General features: G+C 43.5%; 1 protein-coding gene across 1 annotated transcript in view; it reads left to right on the forward strand.

The window, feature by feature from the left end:
• ROCK2 (Rho associated coiled-coil containing protein kinase 2) overlaps positions 1–26,054 on the forward strand; it is a gene marked incomplete in the record, with an annotated part of 2,656,097 nt that overhangs the window by 287,543 nt on the left and 2,342,500 nt on the right. The window contains 1 exon segment of the mRNA XM_044082273.1: positions 11,547–11,647. Coding sequence (XP_043938208.1) covers positions 11,547–11,647 — 101 coding nt within the window.

Raw genomic sequence — 26,054 nt, forward strand, 5'->3', positions numbered from 1 at the left:
GGAATGGATTATCATGGACCTCATTAACAAGGACATTGGCAACCTCCAAACACTTGATCCCACACGTTTGGCATCATCAAGGGGAGGTCATGTCTGCTAAATTTGGTCGACGACTTTGAGACAGTCAGCAAAGCCATGGACGAGGAGAAGACTGTGCACGCTGCCTACCTTGACCTATCCAAAGCCTTTGACACTATTCCCCACTCAGGCATAATCAATAAACTCTCTCAACTAGGCTTCAGTCTGTATGTTACCAGATGGGTAGCAAACTGCCCCACTGATAGAACCTCCCTAGTCAAACAGGGGAAGCCACCTCAAGCAGTAACCCGTAGCAAGCTGCGTATCCCAGGATTCTGTCTTTGGGCTTCTGTTATTTGGGATATACTTTTCTGAGGTGCAGGCCAAAGGTACTGGGCTATGGCTGACCCAAGTTTGCAGATGACTGCAAGCTGGGTGCTGTCATCAATTCCCCTAGTGATGTGGACATTCTCCAAGAGTGTCTTACCCAGACAAATGACTGGTGCCAGAAACATGGCCTCAAGCTTTATACCAAAAAATGCATCATGATCCTCTTTGGGGAGAGTGACGTCCACACAAATTATCACATTAATAACATTGTCCTAAGCACACAGTCAGTCGTGAGGGATTTTGGCACCCAGGTTGATAGCAACTTGACTTTTGACCACCATGTTGCTTCTGTTGTACGGAAAGCCTTCTACATGGCCCACCTCATACGTAAGGGTATCTCATCCAGGGACAAGGAGGTCATAACATCCCTGTATTCTTCCCTCATAAGGCCCATTATTGAGTACAAAGCCCCTTTCGGCATGTACCTCGCAAAGTACATGCAGCAGTTGGACAGACCACAGAGGTTCCTCACTAGGTGAATCCAGTGCCTCAAACATGTACCATACACAGGTTAAAGCCCTATTCCTCTACTCAGTTTCATATGGACTCCTCAGAGGTGCTCTTTCTGGCATACAAGGCGTTCACGGACCCCACCTTGATGAGACTACTGCATATTCGCAAGTCGAGCAGCTCCATTCGAATAACTTGCATGCCCAGCCTCAACCTGGTCTGCGACATCAACAAGACTTGTTTGCGGGACAGATTTGTGTCCCAGAGACTCCCCCATCTATGGAATAGACTCCGTCTCCACGTCAAGCAGAGTACCTCTTTTCCCCCTTTTAAGCACAACCTGGATAACTGGATGGGAAACAGAAAATATACCCCTTGGGATTCCACCTGTGTCCCTGCTGGACAGTGCCATCGGGTGCTGACTTGTCTAAACATGGGCTAAACTCTTGGCTAGGTTTATAAGGGCCTCAGGGCCAATTGTCTAGTAATCTCTTAGTATCCTATGAAAGCTTTGCTCATTTGTTAGAGTCATATTTTATAAGATTTTGGGTTCCTGGCTTTTTACTTTTGGATTTTCACATTTTTTTTGGTTTTGGGATCTATTTGGTTGCATGAAGAAGTTGTTGTGCTTATTTTACTTAACCACATGTTCACTGCTTCTAGCAACTGATAATACATCCTGCATGAGGTGTCAATATGCAACAAACATAGAGGCAAGCCTCTCACTTCAGCCCACTTTTGCTAAGCATCATACTTCTGTAACACCACATCAATCACAATGCTCCACTAGGCCTATAAATTCTGCTGAAGCTGTAAGGAAAATTCTGACAAAGCTTTCTAATACACACTGGAGAATCCTAACCTTCAGCACACAATGCAAAACTTGATCCTTTCGAATTATACAAACTGCAGATCCACACAGCACTCTTGAGATTCGCCAGGAAAGCTGGCCTGTAAGGGCCCACTAAATTTTATTCCACAAGGATAAACATTTTAGTTATATGTGACTTTGTGGTTATGCTTGCAGACTTCACACCCATGCAAATGGATAAGAACAGGGTGACTGTAAGTTGCTTGTCTGGTGCCAAGATTCATTTTGTCACAAGGCAAGTCTGACTATGACCTAGTGGTGGCATGTGGGAATGACCTGAGACTCTCCATTCAAAGGGGCATGCACAGAGGTATGATGGAACTTAGTGTGCATTTCTGAAGCAGGAAGTACACTGGTGTTGAGCATTATCTTGCTGGCACAAAGAATGATGCCTAGTCACCAAGACAAGATAATTGACTTTACCAGTTGGTTAAGTAGTTGATGTTATTGTAAGGGGATCCAGCATGTGTCCGCATGGATAAGATTGTAGATACGTATTTCAGCTGGTGTAGCCGATACCTTTCATACCAGGGCTTCCACATACTGGCCAAAGCCATGGCTGTCACATGCCTTTTTTAGGCAGAGTCCCCCTACTGGGCACTCATAAAAATTTAAATCAGAAGTTCAGACATCATCATAGTGGCACTACATAAGAGTCTAAATATAGAGATGTCTGAACTTGAGGCCCTCCTGTTACTTGAAGGTATTTATGCTTGGATAGTCAGTGATGCATGGTTTCAGTGCAGTGGCAGCACTTCCATTACTCCAGGGTTTTATATATAGGTTCATTATCCAGTGAGGAGATGTAGTGGAAAACTGAAAAAAAGGAAATGCAAAGTAACAGCTGAATCACTGTAAAATGTGTAGCCTCAAAGTTAACAGTATTGACCATATTAATAATTTATGTATGTGAGTGTTCATGTATTTGTATTCCTTTGAACTGGGTAAGTGGCCTGGTCCAAGGTCACTTTTCAGACAGGACCTGGGCCACAGGCAAGAGAAAATTACAGACGCACAATAAAATCAGTTTAATCTTGAATGAAAGTTCAATTGTGAGCACAGTAAAAGTCATACATTCTCTGCATCAAGCACAATTTTCCTTAAGAGCACACAGGGAACACAGTCTTTCCGGGGTCTGGATTTCTATACATCTGTCTCTCTCTGTCCAGGTCCCCAGTGGCACAGCTTCAGAGATAAGTCCTCAGCTGATTGCTCAAGCCAAGTCCTCCACCGCTCTTTGTGAAACCAGTGCTTTGTGTCCCTGCTCCAAGTAGCTGACACACACACACCCTTTGAGATTTGATTTGCATATGTGCACACACACCTGAGAAAGGCTGGCGCAGGTTTACTAACTATGCCCCCTTCTGCCCAGACTATAAGGTAGTTTTCACTGACACCAGGCACTGCATTGCCAGCTACCTAAGGCTGTTGCAGGGGTACCCAGTTATACTGTGTGAAAGTAATATTAATACAAATGGTAATGTTGACCAAACAGCAAAGCTTTCAGGAGTGGCCAGAGTTATCACCAAATAAATAGATGAAAATACTCTCAAAACTTAAATGTTCTTTTAAAAGGACCAGCCACCATGAGAAGTTTAAATATATTTAATAATGAGTAAAAAAAAACATGAAAATACTAAATATCTGTTTACTGTAAATGCCAGAGTTTCAGTAACAGGAAATATTGAAAATAACACAGCTGGAAAGATTCACACAGGTTCATAGGTTCATAGGTTCATACTAGGCTATCTGCCCAAGGGCATTTATAAGCCTAGCCCATAGTTATGTGGCTTTCGCCACCCCTTTAGTTTGAATAAAAACTATGCCTATCATTTTTCTGTGCCTCTGTCAAGCAGTGACACTGAAGTAATCCCTGGGGTATATCTGCGATCTCCCATCCATTGGTCAAGATTCCTCTTGAACAAGGCCAGCGAGGTGCTCTGCCTCACATGTACCGGGATTTTGTTCCACAGCATAGGGAGTCTCTGGGTGATGAATCTGTCCCTCCAGCACGTTCTATTTATAACCGTGTCAAGGTTTAAGTCTCCGCCCTTGTGGTTCTGAGGGATCTAGATTTTGAGGTGAAGCATATTCATCAAATCTGGGTTTGACATGGCCTTATATGTCAGGCACAGGTCACCTCTGAGCAAGCGGTATGAGACTGAATAAAGCTGGAGTTCTTTCAGTCGGGCAGCATAAGACATATTTTTGAGACCCTTTATCCTTTTGGTGAGGAACTTTTGGGGCCTTTCAAGCTGCATCAGGTGTCTGGTCAGATACATTCGAACGGGCATTGTACTCAATCATAGGTCTAATGAGTGATGAGTACAGGGGACGATGACCTCCCTTGATCTAGATGTGAATCCCTTCATGATCAGGTGGGTGATATAGAAGGTTTTCCTAACTACTTTAGCAACATGAGTGTCAAAGCGAAGACTACTGTCAACTTGGGTCCCCAGATCCCTGATGACTTTTTCTGTGCTCAGTGGATTGTCACCTATATGGTAGCTAGGGGTAACCTTGTTTTTCCCGAAGGGTATGACTATGCATTTTTGGCGTTTAACTTCAGGCCATGGCTCTGGCACCAGTTATCCGTTTCTGTGAGGCCCTTCTGGAGGATATCTGTGTCAGATGTGTTTTCGACTATGGCCCAGATTGCAGTCATCTGCAAACTTTGTCAGCCATAACCCTCCTGTGTTTGCTTGTACTTCAGAAAAGTAGATGCCGAACAAGAGTGGACCCAGGACTGAGCCCTGTGGGACACCACTTGTGACAGGCTTTGAGTCTGACATGGCTCCAGCAACTCTGACCCTGTGGGTTCTGTCGCTTAGCCAGTTTGCAACCCATCTTGTGATGTATGGGTTTACATTCAAGCTGATGAGTTTTTCGATGATACCTTAGTGGGGTATTGTGTCGAAGGCCTTTGCCAGGTCGAGGTAGGCTGTATGGACTGCCTTTCCCTCATCAATGGCCTTGGTGACTGTCTCGAAAAAGTCAACCAAGTTTAAGAGGCAGGATCTGCCTTTGACAAAGCCAAACTGGGTTGGATCCAAAGTCTGCAAGTTCCCTATGTCTTTATTTATGAGTTCCATTATGATCCTCTCCATGGCTTTGCAGATAAGGCTTGTCAAGCTAATGGGGCGGTAATTTCCAGGGTCTGTGGAGGCACCGCCCTTATGAAGTGGGACCACAGTCGCCCTGCGCCACTCCTTGGGTACGTATCCTGAGGTGAGGCTAAGATTAAACAGCTGTCCTAACTGTGGGTTTAATTCCTCGTTGAGTTCATGAAGCACACAGCCGGGGACACCATCCGTCCCATGGATGCTGTGTTTTTGCCTTAGTGAGGGCAGTTCTCACCTGGGCGTTGGAGATGTTTGGGGGCTACAATCCTCTGGAATAAATATCTCTCCTTTGGGGAGGGGGAGAAGTTTGCACTGAACCTGTCAGCCAGTATGTTAGCAATGTGTGTAGGTTCAGTAATTTTCACATCATTTTGAACTAATTCTGAGCATATCTGGGAGTTTCCTCCTAGGTTTCTAACATAGCTAAAGAAGGCCTTATGATTGTCTTTAGAGTCCTTGGCGATTTTTCTCTCAAAATTTGCCTTGGATGATTTTATGAGAGCTCTTAGTTTTTTACTTATAATGATCAAAGGTGTCTTACCTTTCAAGGATTTTGCTCTATCTTGTAGTAGCTTCCTCCTTTTGTTGTAGAGCTTGTTTATGGCTGGGGTCCACCAGACTGGACGCTTGCCTTTGGTACAGAGAGTCTTAGTTTTGTTTGGGATTGCCTGATCCATGCAGTCCTGTAGGTGCTGGTAGAAGGCATTTGTAAGTGATTCAGCGGTTTGAGTAATGTTTGCCACTGGCTCAGGGGCCTTAAAGGAGACCACACTAGTTTTTAGAAGTGTGAAATCGGCTTTGAGAAGTTTTCACTGTGGTCTTTTTGTTTCAGGTGGGGCGGGATGAGGACCTCCAGCGAGATTAGTTTATGATCTGATCTCACCAGTGAGGGGTATACTTCCGGTGTTGAACATTTTGATCCCATGTTCGTGATGATGAGATCAAGTATGTTTTCACCTCTTGTGGGGATGGTGACTAGTTGTTCCATGGCATTTGAGTTTATGAACTCCAGGAATCTTTGGGTTAGAGTGTTCGGGCTTGAGTAGTGTTCCCAGTCTATATTAGGGTAGTTGAAGTCACCTAGTATGATGGTGTTTGGAGATACATTTATCCCCTCAATTGTTTTCAGGAAGGCCATGTGAGGTTCCTGAGTTTGAGAGGGTGGCCTGTAACATGCTACAAATTGCAGAGCAGTCTTGCCTATGGTTAATTGCACCTGGATGGTCTCCGATGCATCGTGCGTTGCCACCAACCTTGAGGTGTGGGTGTCCTTTATGAATATGTACACCCCTCCCCTTTTTTGGTGTTGTCCGGATTTTGGGGCCGGGCATGATATGAGGTGAAACCTGTTAGTGCTGGGGTGCTCTCAGGAGCCTTGAACCAGGTTTCTGTCACAGCACAGACATCGATGTTCTCCATATTGAGAAGGGCCTCGAGTGCGTGCATCTTGAGATTGAGACTTCTGGCATTGAGCAGCATTACCCTTAGTTTTTTCCTTTTGGTGTTCTAGGGTGGTAGGTTTAGAATTTGAGCCTTGCCTAAAAAAGGCACTATGGGGTGGCAAGAGCCTTTGCCAATATCCGGAAGCCCAGGGTGACAGGTGCAAGCCGTCCCTTGAGCAGCGTGGCTTGTCCAGCATGTCATCCCAGGCAGACAGACATTGATCCCCTTTGAATGACACCAGAATTTAAGCCAATTATTAAAGCTGATCATCTTATCACTGTATTGTGGCATCATTCTAGGTGAAGGTAGGATACTGCTCAAGGTCAGGGTCATACCTGCCTGGGCTACATAATCAGAGAGCTCCTCGGCGTCCCTTTTCATGTAGTCCAGGAGGTACGTCTCAGGTCGTTGACACCAGCGTGGACAATGACTGAGTCGTGCTGTACCTGCTGTTGAGAGACCTGAGTGCTTGCGTTATGTGGCGGATTCTAGCGCCCGACAGGCAGCTTACTGTGACCTTCTCCTTACTCAGTCTGGTGAGCGGGCGCCAGTGTGCCTGACTATGGAATCACCAATGACAAGTGTGTCTGGCATTTTGTTTGGCCTTAAGGGCTGTGACTGTTTGACACTCTGACTGTGTGGTCTATGTGTTGCATGTGTTGGGTCGTGAGGTGGTAGTTGTTTGGGTGTCTGCTTTGGTGGCCTCTGCTGTTTTGGTAAATTTTGACCAGAGCCTCCAGTATGTCTTTGTGTGAGTATGTGTATGATTTGAAGTTGTGATGGTACCATGTGTGACTGGGTATGTATTGTGTGTGGTTGCCTTCTCCTCCTGTCTGGTCTTGCCAGTCCTATGTTGAGAGAGCTCAGCCTCCAGTTTGGCCGTATAGTTGCATCTCGCATGTATTTGTGTTTTGTGGGAGAAGGAGAGGATTGTTCTGTGTACATGAGGCAATTGTAACATTGCCTCAATATTCCCAGGTTCACCAGTTGAGCTGGAGAGGACACTAGCAACTGATCCCTCGACATACTAGAAGTAGTAGATAAAGAACTTTCAAAGGACTCCGGGCAGTGGGTTTTGGGCTGGTGGGGTACTATCTATAATAAGAGTGCTTTATCAAGGTGCAAGTACTGTAGGAGTAAGTGCTAGGCTTTACAGATAGAGAATAGTCTACTTGGGAATCAAGTAGAGATGAACTTTTCAGTTATAGGATATGCTGGTTAGATCAGCAGTACAGTTTAGCGTGTTTTATAGCAGGGGGCTGAAGGGAGCTAGGAATTGGCCCAAAACGACCAATGGACTACTAGTTTCTGGCTGAAACTTCACCAAATCGGACAAAAGGCGCTCAGTGCTTCCCACTCCCACTGGTAAGCAAAGAAACTTCCCTCCTTCCTAATAAGGCAATGGATCAGTAACAGGAACTAAAAACAAAGCCCAGGGATCAGCAACTCTGAAACTGGACTACTCTAGTTCAGTAAAGTGGGAAAACAAGAGATTTTTTTTGTTTTATTACAGAGATAAGGAAAAAAACAGACAGTAAATGCTATAAATGCTGTAAATCGGCTAGCGCACTTTAGTGTGTAGCCTACAGAAACAATTTGCAACAATTAGTAACTTAAAGTGCAATAAACAGTGTAAAATGCAGAAATCACTTAAAGTAGCAGTAAAACAGGCGAAATGCAGTCGCTAGCTTAATAACAGTGGGAAAGCCACAAAAATACTTATATCTGGTAGAAAGTCACTCTTTTAGCTCTCTGCTGCTTGGATCACTCTGCAGGCCACCACGAGGATCTGTGCAGAGTTGGTACAAGCTGGAAAACACGTGTTTAGCGTGTTTTATAGCAGGGGCTGAAAGGAGCTAGGAATTGGCCCAAACGACCAATAGACTACTAGTTTCTGGCTGAAACTTCACCAATTCGGACAAAAAGGCTGCTCAGTGCTTCCCACTCCCACTGGTAAGCAAAGAAACTTCCCTCCTTCCTAATAAGGCAATGGATCAGTAACAGGAACTAAAAACAAAGCCCAGGGATCAGCAACTCTGAAACTGGACTACTCTAGTTCAGTAAGGTGGGAAAACAAGAGATTTTTTTTTTTTTTTTTTTTTACAGAGACAAGGAAAAAAAAACAGACAGTAAATGCTATAAATGCTTTTAAGTGGCTAGCACACTTGAGTGTGTTAGCCTACAGGTAAAATTAAGCAACAAATAACTTTTTAAGAGTGCAAAACAGTTAATCAACACAAAAACAGTTTAAATAGAATGCAGAGCTGTATAAACAGGCTAAGATGCAGTCGCTAAGCAGTAAATATTCAAAAGCCAGAAAAAATACTTAAATTAGTTATAGCAAATAGTTATAACAAATGCTCTGAAATATACTGTATATTTCCAATATGTTTGAGAAGGACAGTCAGAACACAAGAAGGTTCAGGCTAGGAAGAAAAAAAAGTTTTGTTTTACTTTTGAAAAGGTAAAAGGAGGAACAGAAGGCCTTATCAAATGTTCTCTCTGTATTAAGAAGAATGAGCTAATGACACTAGACTGGGAGGTGTGTCACAGTAGGGCGGCAACTGCAAAGCCACCAAGTATAAGAGCAAGACACACCAACAGGGAGGTATAGCCTAAGACAACAAGCTATGAAAGTTTTAAACAGAAAAGATTTCTGAAGATTCTGAATAGACAAAGTGCTTTATATATATTAAATTATAAAACAGTAATCTGTTAAAATAATCAAAAATACTTATATTTTGTAGCTCAGTTGGTCAAACAACTTCTCCAGCCTGCACCAAAGACCAGAAACACAACTTTTTTTACAAGAACACAAAAGAACCAGCCCCACTAGCCAAGAGATAATTACACAGAGTAAATGTTTCAGTTTATACAATAGCCTAAGACAACAAGCTATGAAAGTTTTTAAACCAAAAGATTTCTGAAGATTCTGAATAGACAAAAGATTTCTGAAGATTCTGAATAGACAAAGTGCTTTATATATATTAAATTATAAAACAGTAATCTGTTAAAATAATCAAAAATACTTATATTTTGTAGCTCAGTTCGGTCAAACAACTTCTCCAGCCTGCACCAAAGACCAGAAACACAACTTTTTTACAAGAACACAAAAGAACCAGCCCCACTAGCCAAGAGATAATTACACAGAGTAAATGTTTCAGTTTATACAATAGCCTAAGACAACAAGCTATGAAAGTTTTAAACAGAAAAGATTTCTGAAGATTCTGAATAGACAAAGTGCTTTATATATATTAAATTATAAAACAGTAATCTGTTAAAATAATCAAAAAATACTTATATTTTGTAGCTCAGTTATGGTCAAACAACTTCTCCAGCCTGCACCAAAGACCAGAAACACAACTTTTTTACAAGAACACAAAAGAACCAGCCCCACTAGCCAAGAGATAATTACACAGAGTAAATGTTTCAGTTTATACAATAGCCTAAGACAACAAGCTATGAAAGTTTTAAACAGAAAAAGATTTCTGAAGATTCTGAATAGACAAAGTGCTTTATATATATTAAATTATAAAACAGTAATCTGTTAAAATAATCAAAAATACTTATATTTTGTAGCTCAGTTGCGGTCAAACAACTTCTCCAGCCTGCACCAAAGACCAGAAACACAACTTTTTTTACAAGAACACAAAACCAGCCCCACTAGCCAAGAGATAATTACACAGAGTAAATGTTTCAGTTTATACAATAGCCTAAGACAACAAGCTATGAAAGTTTTAAACAGAAAAAGATTTCTGAAGATTCTGAATAGACAAAGTGCTTTATATATATTAAATTATAAAAACAGTAATCTGTTAAAATAATCAAAAAATACTTATATTTTGTAGCTCCGTTCATGTCAAACAACTTCTCCAGCCTGCACCAAAGACCAGAAACACAACTTTTTTTACAAGAACACAAAAGAACCAGCCCCACTAGCCAAGAGATAATTACACAGAGTAAATGTTTCAGTTTATACAATAGCCTAAGACAACAAGCTATGAAAGTTTTTAAACAGAAAAAGATTTCTGAAGATTCTGAATAGACAAAGTGCTTTATATATATTAAATTATAAAAACAGTAATCTGTTAAAATAATCAAAAAAAACTTATATTTTGTAGCTCAGTTGCGGTCAAACAACTTCTCCAGCCTGCACCAAAGACCAGTTACAGAAAAACAATACTTAACTATTCTCGCTATATTTTTCCTAACTAATTTGGAGAATTACTATACCTGGTCACTTACTAGTGCAAGGCAAGATGAAGTGGGTGAGTTGTCCTTGTTGTCAGATCCAAGATAGACTGCTCGGTCTCCTCTAATATTAAAACATTATTTCTGTACAGCGTGACATCACGTACATTTGGTCATCTCACCTCTGTTTCCCATGCACCCCCATTGCTAGAAGCTGTCAGGATTTAGTACCTGTGTTTAACATTCACACAGATGGAGCTTTGCTCAGGTCTGCTGCTGCTCCTGGAAGTCTTTAAACCATTTTAATACTTCTACTCATCCTACAGAGCTACTAAACCATACTTCTTACAGATATTGTGTCTCTGACTTCATTCAAAACTATGAGATAACATCATTGTGGCCTAGGCCCAGTAGTTTAATTTTCTTACTAATTTTGAAGTTTGAGATTAACCTCTTCTCTTCTGGCATCCTCTGTCAAAGCATATACATTGAATTCAGTTACAATAATATATGTACATTTAATTTCTTTCCAGCAGGGCACACTATTGATACATTTTAACAAAAGCAACTTTACAAATACATTTTAAATACAAGCATCTGTATAAATCAGTTTGATACACAAATTACATGCAATTTTTTACTGCATTCCAGCAAGCTGTGCTGGCGTATGTTACACATCCACTGCTCCACCATTTCTGGCATGGCTGGTAGTATATCTCCTTTTCCCACATGTCACTCTCACTTAATGTTGAAACCTTCATATAAAACTATGGTTATGCAGTTATTTCCTGAGTTTGCTGTTTTTTTTATGATTGAGTTTTAACATTTTACTTGTCATTTTAGATGTCTTATTAAAGTGGCTTTCATTTTGCTTTTTGTTTGTGTGAGTTGAGCAGTACGCTAGTGTTACTTGGATAGATGGCCGTCAGCACAGGCTGAAACCAGGTAGTTAACAGCATCCGTGGTGTTTCTGCCACTGTACTTTAGAATTCCCCATCAATTAAGGAAAAGAAAAAAAACAGGCTAACATACGTTTTATTTTTTTCTGTAATTTCTTGTAGTTGAAAAGACAGTTGCGAAAGCCCGAGAAATGCAGATGAAGGTGGAGGATTATGAATTTGTAAAGGTGATTGGAAGAGGAGCTTTTGGAGAAGTTCAGCTGGTGAGTATTGCACACAAGTAATTATTTGTATACTAAAGTTAACACTTGTTTAGTATTTTGAATAATACTGTTACTGTCTAAAGCATCCATGCACAGTCATATTCACATGCTTTCCTGCCTTTTATCATCATGCAACAGTGACTGTTGTGACATATAATGCCTGACCCATGTAGTTGCTGTTTGAAACGCTAAGGATGCCATGGCAAATACTGTTTTGTGGCTAAAGGTGGTGGTTCTTAGTCCATTTTGGAGGCAACATTGAGGTGCATTGACTGACTGATTATGGTACTTTTCACTCCTTTACATTCAGCTGTTAATGAATGATTGCTGATAAAAAATGTTGGCATTAATGTGTATTGCATATTTGTTCAATCTGTGCAATAACTGTCATGCAGGTATGCTGTGTGCCACCTGTTTTCTGCATGAAGATGTATGTATGTATACATGCACACATTGGTTGAACTGAGTTGAGTATGCATCCAAGTATACCACTTTTAGGCTCAGGTTGGAGTTTGCAACCAGTTAAAAAAGTGGATACTCAGTAATAAACAAAGCTGGTTTCACAGTAATTTACATTAAGAAAACAGTTGTTTGATGAAAGATACAAAAGCACTTACATTATTAATTAGTATGAGGTCAAATTTATACTACATAATGAACACTGTACTAAACTATGAAGTCCAATAAAGTATTACTGTTATGTGCTATGTAATGAATCTTCTACAGAACTATGTGTACTAGTAAAGGCACATTATTTTGCCTTAAGATATGTACATTAGGCTAAGGAAGGTAACAGGGGAAGGATTTCTGAATGTAATGGTGATGAGAAAAAGTGTAGATGTGGTAAGTTTGGGTGGGGATGGAAGTTGAATGCTGTGCGAGGAAACCTTAGGGTTGTAAATTGTGCCTTATGAAGTGAAGGGAAAGGAGCCTGAAAGGGGATGTGGTGTAGTGTTTGAGTGGGGGGGGGGGGGGGCATCAAATTTGTTAGAGGTGTTAGGTGTATTTATTTGGCATGGCGTGGGCATGATGGGCCTGAGCTTGGGTGGTTCTTGGGAGGTGTTTTGTGTGTGTGTGTGTGTGTGTGTGTGTGTGTGTGTGTGTGTGTGTGTGTGTGTGTGTGTGTGTGTGTAAGTGTAAGAAGTTCTGGAAGGAAAAGTTTTATTGCATCTGTAAGCATTTTTTTTGTCCCCTTGGACCTCATTGATGCACACCCAGTCCACAGTGCCCCATGTCCATGCTGGGTCTACTAGCAACACCCTAACCTCTATGGTCTTGCTATGGTGTTCCTGTCATGGATCTTAAGGGTGTCCTGGGGGCTTGGCAGTCTGTGCTTCCATCATGTGTTTTTTATGCCATACCCACTTTTCCCTTTCCTTTTCAACTCCCCTCTTTGGAAAACACCTCCCCTTTAGGACGCTATACCAGTGAGTGCCTTCCCCCCAGGGCAGGCATGCCCATTCCTCTGTGCTGCTCCATGAATTGCCCTGGCTACTAATCGAACCTGGTATGGCTATGGCATATCCCTCTACACCCCAGGGTGGTAAGCAATCTCAGAGCTTGACAGTACTTTTTACTGTACTCGAACACTTCAGATCTTGATCTTTGTTGTTTTTGTTGTTGACATGTCCTGCATCCACGTGCCTAAACACCATGACAGGCATTTGCCTGATTGACAGCTCAGACTCCTGTACAGAACTGTCTATATTGCCTTGGAGAAGGGCATACTATTGAGAATTACAACAAGCACCAGCAGTTAATCCCAATTACCAGGTGCTGAAGGAATGGTATCCCTTAGCCCAGTTTGTGAAGGTAGTAGCAGCCAGTAGTTCACCAGAATAGTTGCTGCAGGGTCCACTTCATAGCCCAAGGCACATGATGGAGTATCTCCACAAGGACAGGTATTTGGAAGCCATGTCCAGGCATTTTCTGAAGGTAGATGGTGGTGTTCATTTCTCATAGTGAGCATAACCTTAATATTTAAATAGAGTATATATCAAAGCAAAAGCAAAATTCACCAAACAAAATGCTGCAGAATGGTTCTGTATTCATCATTCCCACTGCTGCAACAGCTCATGGGTTGTGTCTTGCCAAAGCACTGTAACCGACCAGCTTCCAAAAGCTCTAGATCCCTCCCTGTAATCCATTCTGACTGCTGACTGTTCAGCCCAGCAGAGGGATAATCTGCAGAGGTGTGGAAGCATCTTCAGTACTTTCTTGCCGCTTTATAAAGAAGCGGCTATGAGGTTCTACAAGAGCAACAACTGGCATGCCAACTTTCTCTCTGGCAGGCAAGTTTCCTTTGGGGAATCCTTCCCCAGAAAAAAAAATATTTGCTGCTTTGTGTCGTTTGGATTTATTCCTTTTATTTATATTTATATCTGTAGCTATCTATAGATAGATGTAGGTAGACATAGATATCAGAAAAGTTGAGAGTTCCCTTCAGGACTCCCTTGCACACAGAAGTGTTTATATATTTGTTTTATTTAAAAGGGGTTGAGGATGATGGATATGTATTTGATTGGATAATCATTGGTAGAATTTACCAATTTGAGAACTATAAATGAGTGCAACACAAATGTGTGACATAGACAATGAGAGTATAAGAAGACATCGACAGCTTCTCTTGTACTGTCAGTGAACAACAGCTCCAAAACCCAGTTCAGTTATTGTCTGAATAGTGGTACTATTAGAGGAAAGGGTTTATGGTAAGGTAATGTGTAGGATTAGGATTGGGGATGGTAGGGTTATGGTTTAGCTCATATGAGTAAAGTGGTGCAGGGTTTCACCAGGGATCTCTCTGCTAACCGGTTGACCCATACTGGTATCTTAACTTTCTTTCTGAAAAGTTAACCTTGTCTCCTTCTGAAACCTGCTCTTCCAGCATATTTAGGGTTCATTACATTCTTTTGTTAGCTCTGACATCTGCAAGATCAGTAGATGTTCATCGTGTTTCACTGTTGCAGTCATTACTCTTGGGTTATCCTGCTGGCAGGCTACCCTCAGTCGGCCAGAATTCCAAAGTCTAGGTCCGGCATAGTTTGCTGTCGTCTCTTCCCTGACGTCAGTGCACCAGGGGTATAAAAGATGCAGCCGATGCCATTTTCTTCAGTCTTTCTTGCTGTGTGGTGCCCGAAGTAAAAGCAGTTCGCAAGTGCCTGTCGGCCGACTCCTGAGATATTCAAATCCGAATTTCAGAACCAGAGTCTTCATTAAAGCTAAGTACCCCATTGGGGAAACTTTTTTCTTGCTCCAGAACAATGTCAGAAAAAGTTAACAATTGTATTTCTTGTGGGAAGCAAATACCTCATAAGGATTTTCACTCTTACTGTATTCCTTGCCTAGGCCCTGATCACAATGTTGCTAGCTGTCGGTTTTGTGCTAGATTTAACCAATGCACTATTAAGCATCGGTTCGATTTTGCATTTCATTACTTTAGCCGAAGATTTCATTATATAATGCCATCGGACCAGCCAACAACCAGAGTTTACAAAAAACGCAAGGACAAGGAAAAGGATAGGCATCCGAGGTCCCAAATTGACGACGAGGCCTCTGATAGGCTAGTCGCCGGTTCTCAGTGAGGCGCTTTCGCAGCCCCTGGCGCCCCGCTACCTCAGAGCCATAGGCTGCTTCCGACTCCCACATGGAGCCGACTGGGCCTCTGGATACTCAAGGTATTGGACACTCGGAAATCATTCCCTCAGATGGGTCTGGAGCCACTGAGCAGGCATCGGCTTCTGAGGGTGTCTTCAGACCTACACAACTATATATTAAGCCGTCTTCAGCTTCAAAGACTAAAGCAGCTCTAAAGACAAAGAAACAAGTACAGCATTCTCCTGCCCAGACTTCCATGCCTAAAAAACAGATGCTCAAAATGGCTGAAGACCTAATTACTTTGATCAGGGGCTCCCATCCCCCTCCTCATAAGAGGCCTAGGCAAGAGACAGAGTATGATTCTTCTGATAAGGTTTCTATTTCCTCTGATTCCTCTTCTGAACAGGATTACTCCATGCTTCCCTATGAGGATTCTGATGCTGAAGAATCCATTCCTTCAGCCTCTCCTCCTGAGGATTATTCTTTTGGGGAAACCCTGCATACCATGAGAGAGCATTTCCACTGGGAGAGCCAAGATTATTCTGAATCTAAGAAAAGGCTCAGGGACTTTCTGCTACTTCCTCAGCACATACCCCTTGCTATTCCATCTGTTCTAGACATTGTAGATGTATTTTCAGAGTCCAGCCTGTCCCCTGACTGTTTACCCCCTGCACCAGCTAAGCCAGACAGATACTACAGGGTCCCGAATTCTCATAAATTCCTATATAAAAACCCTGCTGCTGACCCAGAAACTATATCTCAGGGTCCCAAAGGGGTCAAAGCTTCCACTGCAAAAAACCCTGTCCCCTCTGATAGGGATTCTAGGGCTCTAGACAGATGGGGGGGGAAGTCTACACTTCTGCTACCCTGGCTGTAAAGGCTTTAAATTGTCAGTTTCATATGCTTAAATATCAGCAATATTTAATGTCACTGCTTAAACAGAAATTGTTGACAAATACTGAATGTTCTGAGAACAAGGAATTGCAGGATTTATTGCATGCAGCTGAACAAGTGGGAAAGCATACTTTGCAATGTGGTTATGATTCACTGGAGGCCTCTGGCAGGGCCGCTGTTACAGGTTCTGTTATTAGAAGGCATGCTTGATTAAAGGAACAGAATCTGCCTGATCATGTTAAAGCAAAATTATTAGATGCACCATTACAGCATGATACTTTGTTTGGTACTAAAGCAGAAGAGGTGTTGAAAAAAATGGAGGATAAAGCAAAATCCATGCAGACAGTCAAGGATTTCTTACAGGTACAGCCACCCAGGTTTAGCAGGAACTGGCCTTCAAAAAAACTGGTCCTTTCCAGTGTCAGGCCACAAAGAGGCAGATACAGGCATCCCAGAGGCAGATCTCAGCCCCAAGTCTCATACAGGCCTAAACAATGGGGTGCTCCTACCTCCAAAAGCGGAGAAGACAAATTACAGCTTTAGAGGAAACAGTCCCAGTGACTTTCCTCTACCAGATCCAAGCACTTTTCTTTTGGCAGCTCCCTTAGGGGGAAAACTAGCACTTTTTTCATCAAATTGGCAAATGGTTACCCAAGACAAATAGGTCCTGAACATAGTGTCCCAAGGCTACAGGTTCCATTTTCACACTCTACCAGGGTCAAAAGGTATGCCAGACCTGCCACACAATCAATGGGCAGAGGCACAAAAACAAATTACAGCCCTCATGGACATGAGGGGCATTCAGCAAGTACCACAACACGAACAGGGGCAAGGATTTTACTCCAGACTTTTCCTAGTACCCAGAAAGGACAAAACCTGGAGACCAATACTGGACCTGTCTATACTAAATAAGTTTCTGGAAATTACAAAATTCAAGATGTTGACTCTACAGCAGCTACTGTCCATGCTGGGCAAGAAGGCTTGGCTCGTAACTTTGGACCTAAAAGAGGCATACCTGCATGTCCCAATCAGACAATCCTGCAGAAGATACCTCAGATTCATAGCTGGCTCAATGCATTACGAATTCTCTGCACTGCCCTTTGGCTTATCTACTGCACCCAGGGTCTTCACAAAATGCCTGGCACCAGTAATTGCGTTTTGCAGACAAAAAGGAATTCAGATATATCCCTACTTGGACGACTGCCTAAATCAAGCAGAGAACAAAGATATTCTTCTAAAGCATCTGGCATTTGCAAAAAGATTACTAATTGGCCTAGGGTACACAGTAAACGAAAATAAATCAAAACGAGTGCCCTCTCAAGAGATAATATTCCAGGGTGCAAGCTTAATTACAACTGCCCAGATGGCTTATCTCACGCCAGACAAACAAAAGCATCTGACTACTTACTTCAAGAAATTGGCAACAAAAACCCACTTATCTACAAGGAAGATCCTGCAGGCCTTGGGTTTCATGGCATCCTGCATTCTACTAATTCCATATGCCAGACTGCATATGAGGAAACTACAGTGGTATCTAAAAAGTGTTTGGACTCAGCATTGCCACAGCCTGGAGACAGTAATTGCACTCATTCCCTGCCTGCAACAGGAGTTTCGATGGTGGGCAGAAGCCTGTCGCCACAACAAGGGTCTGCCATTCAGTCTACCCACAACCAGACAGACACTGACAACGGATGCATCAGATTATGCCTGGGGGGCCCATATGGCAGGAAAATGTATTCAGGGCACATGGCCTGCAAACCAGATGTATCTTCACATCAATCAAAAAGAGATGCTAGCTGTTCAAAATGCCCTGACAGCTTTCAAGGACCTGCTTCATCCAGGACAGTTACTGATAGACTGACAACACTACGGTCATGTAGTACATAAGCAGGGAGGTACACATTCCTAACCCCTCTGCAGACAAGCAATGACCTTATGGGACACAGCATTGGCTTTTCAAGTTCACCTGCAAGCACAATTCCTGCCAGGAAAAACAAATACTCTGGCAGACAAACTAAGCAGAAACCTCATGGATCCTCACGAATGGAAACTGGATCCACAAGTCTTCAGTATGATAATAAGGAAATGTGGATGCCCAGACATAGATCTATTTGCCTCCCCTCACAACTGCCAATTGCAGAGATTTTGCACAAGGATTTATCGCAAGCAAGCATGGAAAGTGGACGCCCTGTCCTTCAGCAGGAAAAATCTAACAGTATATGCCTTTCCTCCACTGCCTCTCCTTCCCAGGGTACTCCTAAAGGTCAGACAAGAGAAGCCAAAAATGATACTGATTGCACCAGACTGGCCATGCCAGCACTGGTACCCAATCCTAAAGAGCTTGTCTCAAGGTCCAGCATGGATATTGCCTCAAACTTCTCACTTGCTGACCCAACAAAACAATCAGATCCTGCACAGCCAACTCAGGACCTTAAATTTGGCATCATGGCGGATAATGTAGCCATTCAGAACACTCTTCTATCAAAAGCTGTTTTGGATGTTATCTTGGAGGCCAGGAGGCCCAGTACCAGAAAATCTTATGCAGAGAAAAGGAAGAGATTCTGTGCTTGGAACCAGGAACAAGGCGTTGACACGTGTGTACCAAATATCCCTCAGATTTTGCAATACCTAACTGAGATGCTGAACAAAGGCCTTTCTTTCTCATCAATTAAGATTCATGCCTCTGCCATTTCAGCCCATTACAATGTGGAACCACCCATCTTTTCTCATCCTTTAGTAAGGCAGTACCTCAGAGGGGCCAAAAACTTTAGGCCTCCAAGGAGAGCACCAATTCCGGCCTGGGACCACAATTATGTTTTGGAAAAACTCACACTGCCTCCTTTCGAGCCAGCATCAACAGCAGATATAAAATTCTTATCCTGGAAAACAGCTCTGCTCCTAGCAATAACCTCTGCAAGGCGAGTCTCTGAGTTACAAGCACTCATGGCTGTGGAACCTTTCATCATTTTTCATCCAGACAGGGTTTCTCTGAGGACAAACCCTACATTTATACCTAAGGTGGTGTCCAGTGTGGCCCTCAACCAAACCATTCACTTGCCTACCTTTTATCCAAATCCACAGAACAAGGGTGAGAAAATTCTGCATTCTTTGGACATACCCAGGCAGCTACGCTTCCACTTGGACAGAACTAAAGCTTTCAGAAAGACTGAGCAAATTTTAGTGTCATATGCTGCGGGATCACAAGGAAAGGCTATCTCAAAACAGACTATTTCTAAATGGATAGGCCATTGCATCCGTTTCTGCTATTCTCAACATGGCAAATCAGTGCCTAAGGGCATTAGGCCTCATTCCACCAGAGCAGCAGCCACTTCAGCAGCCTTCCTCAGAGGAGTACCAACCAAAGATATCTTAGAGGCTGCAACCTGGAGATGTTCATCGTGTTACCCTGCTGCAGTCATCACACTTGGGTTATCCTGCCGTCAGGCGGTCCCACAGTCGGCCAGAGTTCCAAAGTCTTGGTCTGGCGTCGGTTGCTGTCGCTTCTTCCCTGACGTCAGTGCGGCAGGGGTATATAAGAGGCATCCGACGCCATTTTCTCCAGTATTTCTTGCCGCGTGGTGCCCGAAGCAGAAGCAGTTCGCAAGTGCCGGTCGGCCGACACCTGAGATTTTCGAATCAAATTTCAGTCCGAAGTCTTCAATAAAGCTAAGTACCCCGTTGGGGAACCTTTTCTTGCCTCTGTCCGATGTCAGAAAAAGTTAACAATTGCATTTCTTGTGGGAAGCAAATACCTCATAAGGGCTTCCATTCTTATTGTATTCCTTGCCTAGGCCCAGACCACGACGTCACAGGTTGTCGGTTTTGTGCTAGGTTTAATAAACGAACTATCAAACGCCGTTTTGACTTCACACGACATTACTTTGGTAGGAAATTTAATTATATCATGCCGTTGGAGCAGCCGACGACCGGCATGCATAAAAAACGCAAGGATAAGGACAGGCAGCCTAGAACCAAGCCAGACTCCGAGGCCTCTGCTGGGCCTGTCGCCAGTTCTCCGGTTTTCAGTGAGGCGCCTACGCAGCCCCTGACGACCGCAGAATTGGAACCCCAGACAGCTTCGGATTCTCAAGCGGAGTGTACTAGGCCATTGCAGCCATCTTCATTAGGCCCTTCTGACACTGGAGCAGAAGGAAATCCCGGTGCAGTAGAAACACCTTCGGTTGCAGAAGGTGTCTTCAGACCGACTACACTCACCATTAAATCTTATGCTAAGCTTAAAACTCCATTAAAACCAAAAAAGACTGTACATCAGTCTCCAGTTCAAGGCCCCATGCCTAGGAAACAGATGCTTAAGATGGCTGAAGATTTGATTACCCTAATCAGGGGTTCCCATCCCCCTCCAGATAAAAGGCCAAGACAAGAGGAGGATTATGCTTCCTCTGACCAGGTTTCAATTTCCTCAGATTCTTCTGAGGAACAGGATTACTCTTTTCCCCCTTATGAAGACTCTGATGCTGAAGACTGTATTCCCTCAGCATCCCCCCTGAAGACTATTCCTTTGGGGAAACTTTACATACCATGAGGGAACATTTCCACTGGGAAGGCCAGGACTACTCTGATTCTAAGAAAAGGCTCCGAGAGTTCCTTTTACTACCCCAGCACAGACCACTTGCTATCCCTCCAGTTTTAGACATTGTGGATGATGTTTACTTATAGTCTAGTCTAAATCCTGACTCTCTACCTCCTGCTCCAGCCAAACCAGACAGATACTACAGAGTACCTGACTCACACAAATTTCTTTATAAAAGCCCTGTTGCTGACCCAGAAACAATTTCCCAGGGTCCCAAAGGAGCTAAAGCTTCTATGGCTAAAAATCCTGTACCCTCTGAAAGGGATTCCAGGGCCCTAGATAGATGGGGAAAGAAGGTATACACCTCAGCTTCTCTGGCTATGAGAGCATTAAATTGCCAGTTTCACATGCTGAAATATCAGCAATTCCTAATGTCTCAATTAAAACAAAAAATGAGCACACATTCTGAACAATCTGAATTCAAGGAAATGCAAGATCTGTTGCATGCAGCTGAACAGGTGGGCAAACATTCTTTACAATATGGATTTGATTCATTGGAAGCTTCCTGTAGAGCAGCTGATGTCCTTCATGGATGCATCTGCAGTCATAACAAGTGGGTTGTCCTGTCGTCAGGCAGCCCTGCAGTCGGCCGGATTCCAAAGTCCGGGTCCGGCTTCGGCTGATGTCGCACTCCACCCGACGTCATCTCTGTTGGTCTTCGGGTATAAAAGCATCAGCCGACGCCATTTTCCTCAGTCTTTCTTGCCGCGTGGCGCCCGAAGCAGAAGCTGTTCGCAAGTGCCGGTCGGTCGGATCCAGAGATTACTTCTACCGAATACTACTCAAGACTTCTAAAGCTAAGTACCCGTTGGGGACTCTTTCTTGCCTCAGCCGATGTCAGAAAAAGTTAACAATTGTTTAACCTGTGGGAAACAAATACCTCATAAAGATTTCCACTCTTACTGTCTGCCTTGTTTAGGCCCAGCCCACGACGTAGCAGCCTGTTCGCCTGTGCCTCTTTCAACCGGCTTAACGCTTAGGCGTCGGTCGGAGTTTGCAGAACAGTTTTTCGGTTCTGATTTTGCGTACATTATGCCGTCGGATCCTCCGACTACCCCAAAAGCAAAGATAAAGACCGACACTCGCGTCCGCGGTTTCGGCCGAAACCACGGTAAAGCAAACGAGTGTCTCGGTTTCGCCGAAACCGAGAAAACTGCTCAAAGTACAGCTGAACCTATTCTTACAACTGAGGCCCTGCTACAACTCTTGAATCGACCTCAGAAATTTTACCCACTACGGTGGTTGACTTATCAGACACCATCCCCTTGGATGTCTCTACCCCAGCACGTGGTGCTGCTAGGCCTCCAGCTGCCATGTCCATTAAGGCCTTCGCCAGGGCTAAAGCAGCCAAGACTACTAAAACAGTGCCTGTTAAACCCCCACATCCAGGCCCTCTTCTAGTTCTCAAATGCTTTCTTTGGCAGAAGATTTAATTTCTTTAATTAGAGGATCTCAATCTCACCCAGACAGGGCCTCTCAGCCCCCAGAGAAGAGACCTAGGGCAGGGCCCCCTGAGCCAGTGTCTTCTGATGATTCTGCTGATGAATCAGACATAACTGACCAGCCTGAGGCTCCCTTCTCCAATTTTGAAGATTCTGATGCTGAAGAATCCATTCCAGCTGCTTCCCCACCAGAAGAATTCACCTTTGGGGAAACCTTGCATGCCATGCGAGAACAGTTCCAATGGCAGCAACAGGATTTTTCAGACTCCAGAAAAAGACTTAGGACCTTTCTGCACCTCCCACAGCTCAGGCCCTTAGCTATACCTCCTGTTCTCTCTGTGGTGGATGATGCTTTCAATGATGTTTGCTCCGCTCCAGATTCTTTACCCCAGCCCCTGCCAAACCAGACAGATTTTACAGGGTGCCAGATACTCATCACCACCTTTACAAGGCCCCACTTGCAGACCCAGAAACTATATCCCAGGGTCCCAAGGCAGTAGCCATGACCACAGCTAAAACCCTATTCCTTCTGAAAGGGAAGCAAGGTCACTAGACAGATGGGGTAAAAGGTCTACACTTCAGCTACTCTCTCAGCTAGAGCTTTAAACTGTCCGTTTCACATGATACAATACCAAGAGTTTATGCTTGATCAGTTAACTAAAAACTAACCACTGATGAATCTCTTGATAAGAAATATGTATTAGAGATGGTAAATAACATACAACAGGTTAGCAACCATTCCTTAAAATGTGGCTATGATGCACTGGAGGCTTCATTTAGATCAGCCATGACAGGCACAGTGATAAGAAGGCATGCATGGCTAAAGGAACAAGCTTTACCGGATCATGTTAAAGCTAAGTTGCTAGATGCTCCTATGGACAAGACAAGTTTGTTTGGTACACCTGCCCAGCAGGTTATGAAGAAAATGGAAGAAAAGGCAAAATCTGTTCAAACTGTTAAAGATTTCTTGCAGGTTCAACCCCAAGGTTTAGCAGGAACTGGCCTGCCAAAATTGGTCCTTTCCTGACTCCACAAAATTTCAAAGGGGCAGGAATAGACGCTCCAGAGGCAGAAACCAATCCAGAGGAGGTGCCTACAGAGGACGACAGTGGCAAGGTAACAACAGAGGCACAGACACAGCCACTGCCACTACATCAGCACAACCACAGTGACTTAATCCTAAATCCGCCTACCAGGGAACAAATAGCAGCTCCTCTAGGCGGAAAGTTAACCTTATTTTCAAAGAACTGGCACTACATAACAAAAGACAAGTGGATTTTACAAACCATAGATCAAGGTTACCGGTTTCACTTCCACACTTTACCAGTCAAGAGGAATGCCAAATCTACCTCCAAATCAAAAAACAGAGGCTCTACGCCAGATAATGGAGTTAGCAAACATGAGAGCTGTGGAAAGAGTGCCAACAGCAGAACAAGGAAAGGGCTTCTACTCCAGACTATTCCTAGTTCCAAGAAAGGAAAAAAGTTGGAGACCAATTCTCGACCTGTCCACCTTAAATACATACATCATTGTCCCAAAATTCAAAATGCTGACCCTACAGCAACTTCTTCCCATGCTGGGCAAGGAGTCTTGGCTGGTAACTCTAGATCTCAAGGAGGCATACCTGCACGTCCCCACTCGACCAATCTGCAGAAGATACCTCAGATTTCTTGCAGGATCAGAGCACTATCAATTCTCAGCATTGCCCTTTGGCTTATCTACTGCCCAGAGTATTCACAAAATGCCTGGCATCAGTAATCGCCATTGCAGACTACAGGAATTCAAATTTACCCATACCTGGACGACTGCCTGCTACAAGGGGACAACAAAAGCAAGCTGACAACAGATTTACAAAGGGTCATTTACTTGCTACAAGGACTGGGATACACAGTCAATTTACAAAAGTCAAGGCTGATACCATCCCAAACAAGGACATTCTTGGGCTGAATTGGACACAGTACAACAAATGGCATTCCTGACTACAGAAAACAAAAGAACTTCCTCTTTACTTCTTGGCACTAACAAAACTGAACAAGTTAACAGCAAGAAAACTTCTGCAGGCCTTGGGCTTCATGGCATCATGCATAATCTTGGTCCCATTTGCCAGACTACATATGAGGAAACTACAGTGGTACCTAAAGAATTTATGGTCCCAACACAGACACAGTCTAGAAACAGAAATCCCACTAATTCCATGCTTAAAACAGGAGTTCCTATGGTGGGCTCAGGCATGCCAGTCAAACCCAGGCCTACCCTTTCGCAGATGTCAACCAAGCCAGACCATCACAACAGACGCTTCAGACCTAGGATGGGGGCCCACATGCTGGACAAATGCGTGCAAGGATTGTGGACACAGGATCAACTTCACCTGCACATCAATCTAAAAGAAATGCTGGCAGTAAAACTGGCAATCCAAAAGTTCAAACCATTTCTCAAAGAGGGCCAGTTGATGATAAGGACAGACAACACCACAGTCATGTGGTACATCAACAAACAGGGAGGCACTCATTCATACCCCTATGCAGAATGACCTTGGAGCTGTGGACCCTGGCACTCAGCTACAACATTCAGTTACAGGCAATATTTGTACCGGGAAAGACAATACTCTAGCAGACATATTAAGCAGAACCACTTCGGATGCCCACGAATGGAAGCTGCACCCGGACATCTTCAAGACCATCTCAAGAAATGGGGAATGCCACAGATAGACCTATTCGCATCACCTCTCAATCACCAGCTCAAAAATTCTGCACAAGGACATTCCACCCACTAGCATGGAAAGTGGACTCACTCTCCTTCAACTGGAAAGGCCTAACAGCATATGCATTCCCACCTCTTCCTTTGATACACAAGGTACTACTAAAAATCAAGGAAGAACGTCCAAGGATAATCCTGATAGCTCCAAACTGGCCAAGACAACACTGGTACCCACTACTGAAGAGCATGTCTCGAACAATATGTGGCCAATACCCTGATGCCTTTGATGTTAACTCAGAACAACTACAGCATCATACATCCAAACCTAAAACGCTGCAACTGACTGCATGGAACATCACATAGCAGCAGCTAATCCAGAACTTTCCCAAAGAGTTAAAGACATTATTCTTGAAGCACGCAGACCTTCAACAAGAAGGAACTATGCTGGAAAATGGAAAAGGTTTGTCATTTGGAGTACGGAAAGAGGAAAAGATGTGTCAAACATAGATATGCCTAACATTCTGGAGTATCTGGCCGAACTTCTTCATTCAGGCCTGTCCTACTCCTCCATCAAGATACATGCATCAGCTATTTCAGCAGAATACAGCTTTGATCCACCTGTTTTTTCGCACCCTTTGCTCAGGCAGTTCCTCAGAGGAATCAAGAATGTAAAACCTCCAAGGAAACCACCATTACCAGCTTGGGATTTAAACTTTGTGCTAGAAAAGTTGACACTATCACCCTTTGAACCAGCAGCAACAGCAGACCTACAACACCTGTCATGGAAAACTGCTTTCCTACTGGCAATTACTTCAGCAAGGAGGGTTTCAGAACTACAGGCCTTAATGGCAGTGCAACCCTTCCTAATCTTCCACCAAGATAGAGTGTCCATGAGGACTAATCCTACATTTATGCCCAAGGTGGTATCCAGAGTGTCTTTAAACCAGGCAATCCACCTACCTACCTTCTTTCCCAACCCACAAAACAGAGGGGAAAGAATACTGCATACCTTGGATGTACATAGACAGCTACGCTACTACTTGGACAGAACAAAAATAGCAGAAAGACTGACCAACTTTTGTAGCCTATGCAACAGGAAGGGAAGGAAAAGCTATTTCCAAACAGACAATCTCCAAATGGATAGGAAATTGCATACGATACTGTTACTCCTTCCATGGCAAACCAATTC

This window comes from Protopterus annectens, chromosome 1.part1, assembly GCF_019279795.1.
Source record: "Protopterus annectens isolate FY-2018-M chromosome 1.part1, PAN1.0, whole genome shotgun sequence".
Taxonomy (NCBI): Eukaryota; Metazoa; Chordata; order Ceratodontiformes; family Protopteridae; genus Protopterus; species Protopterus annectens.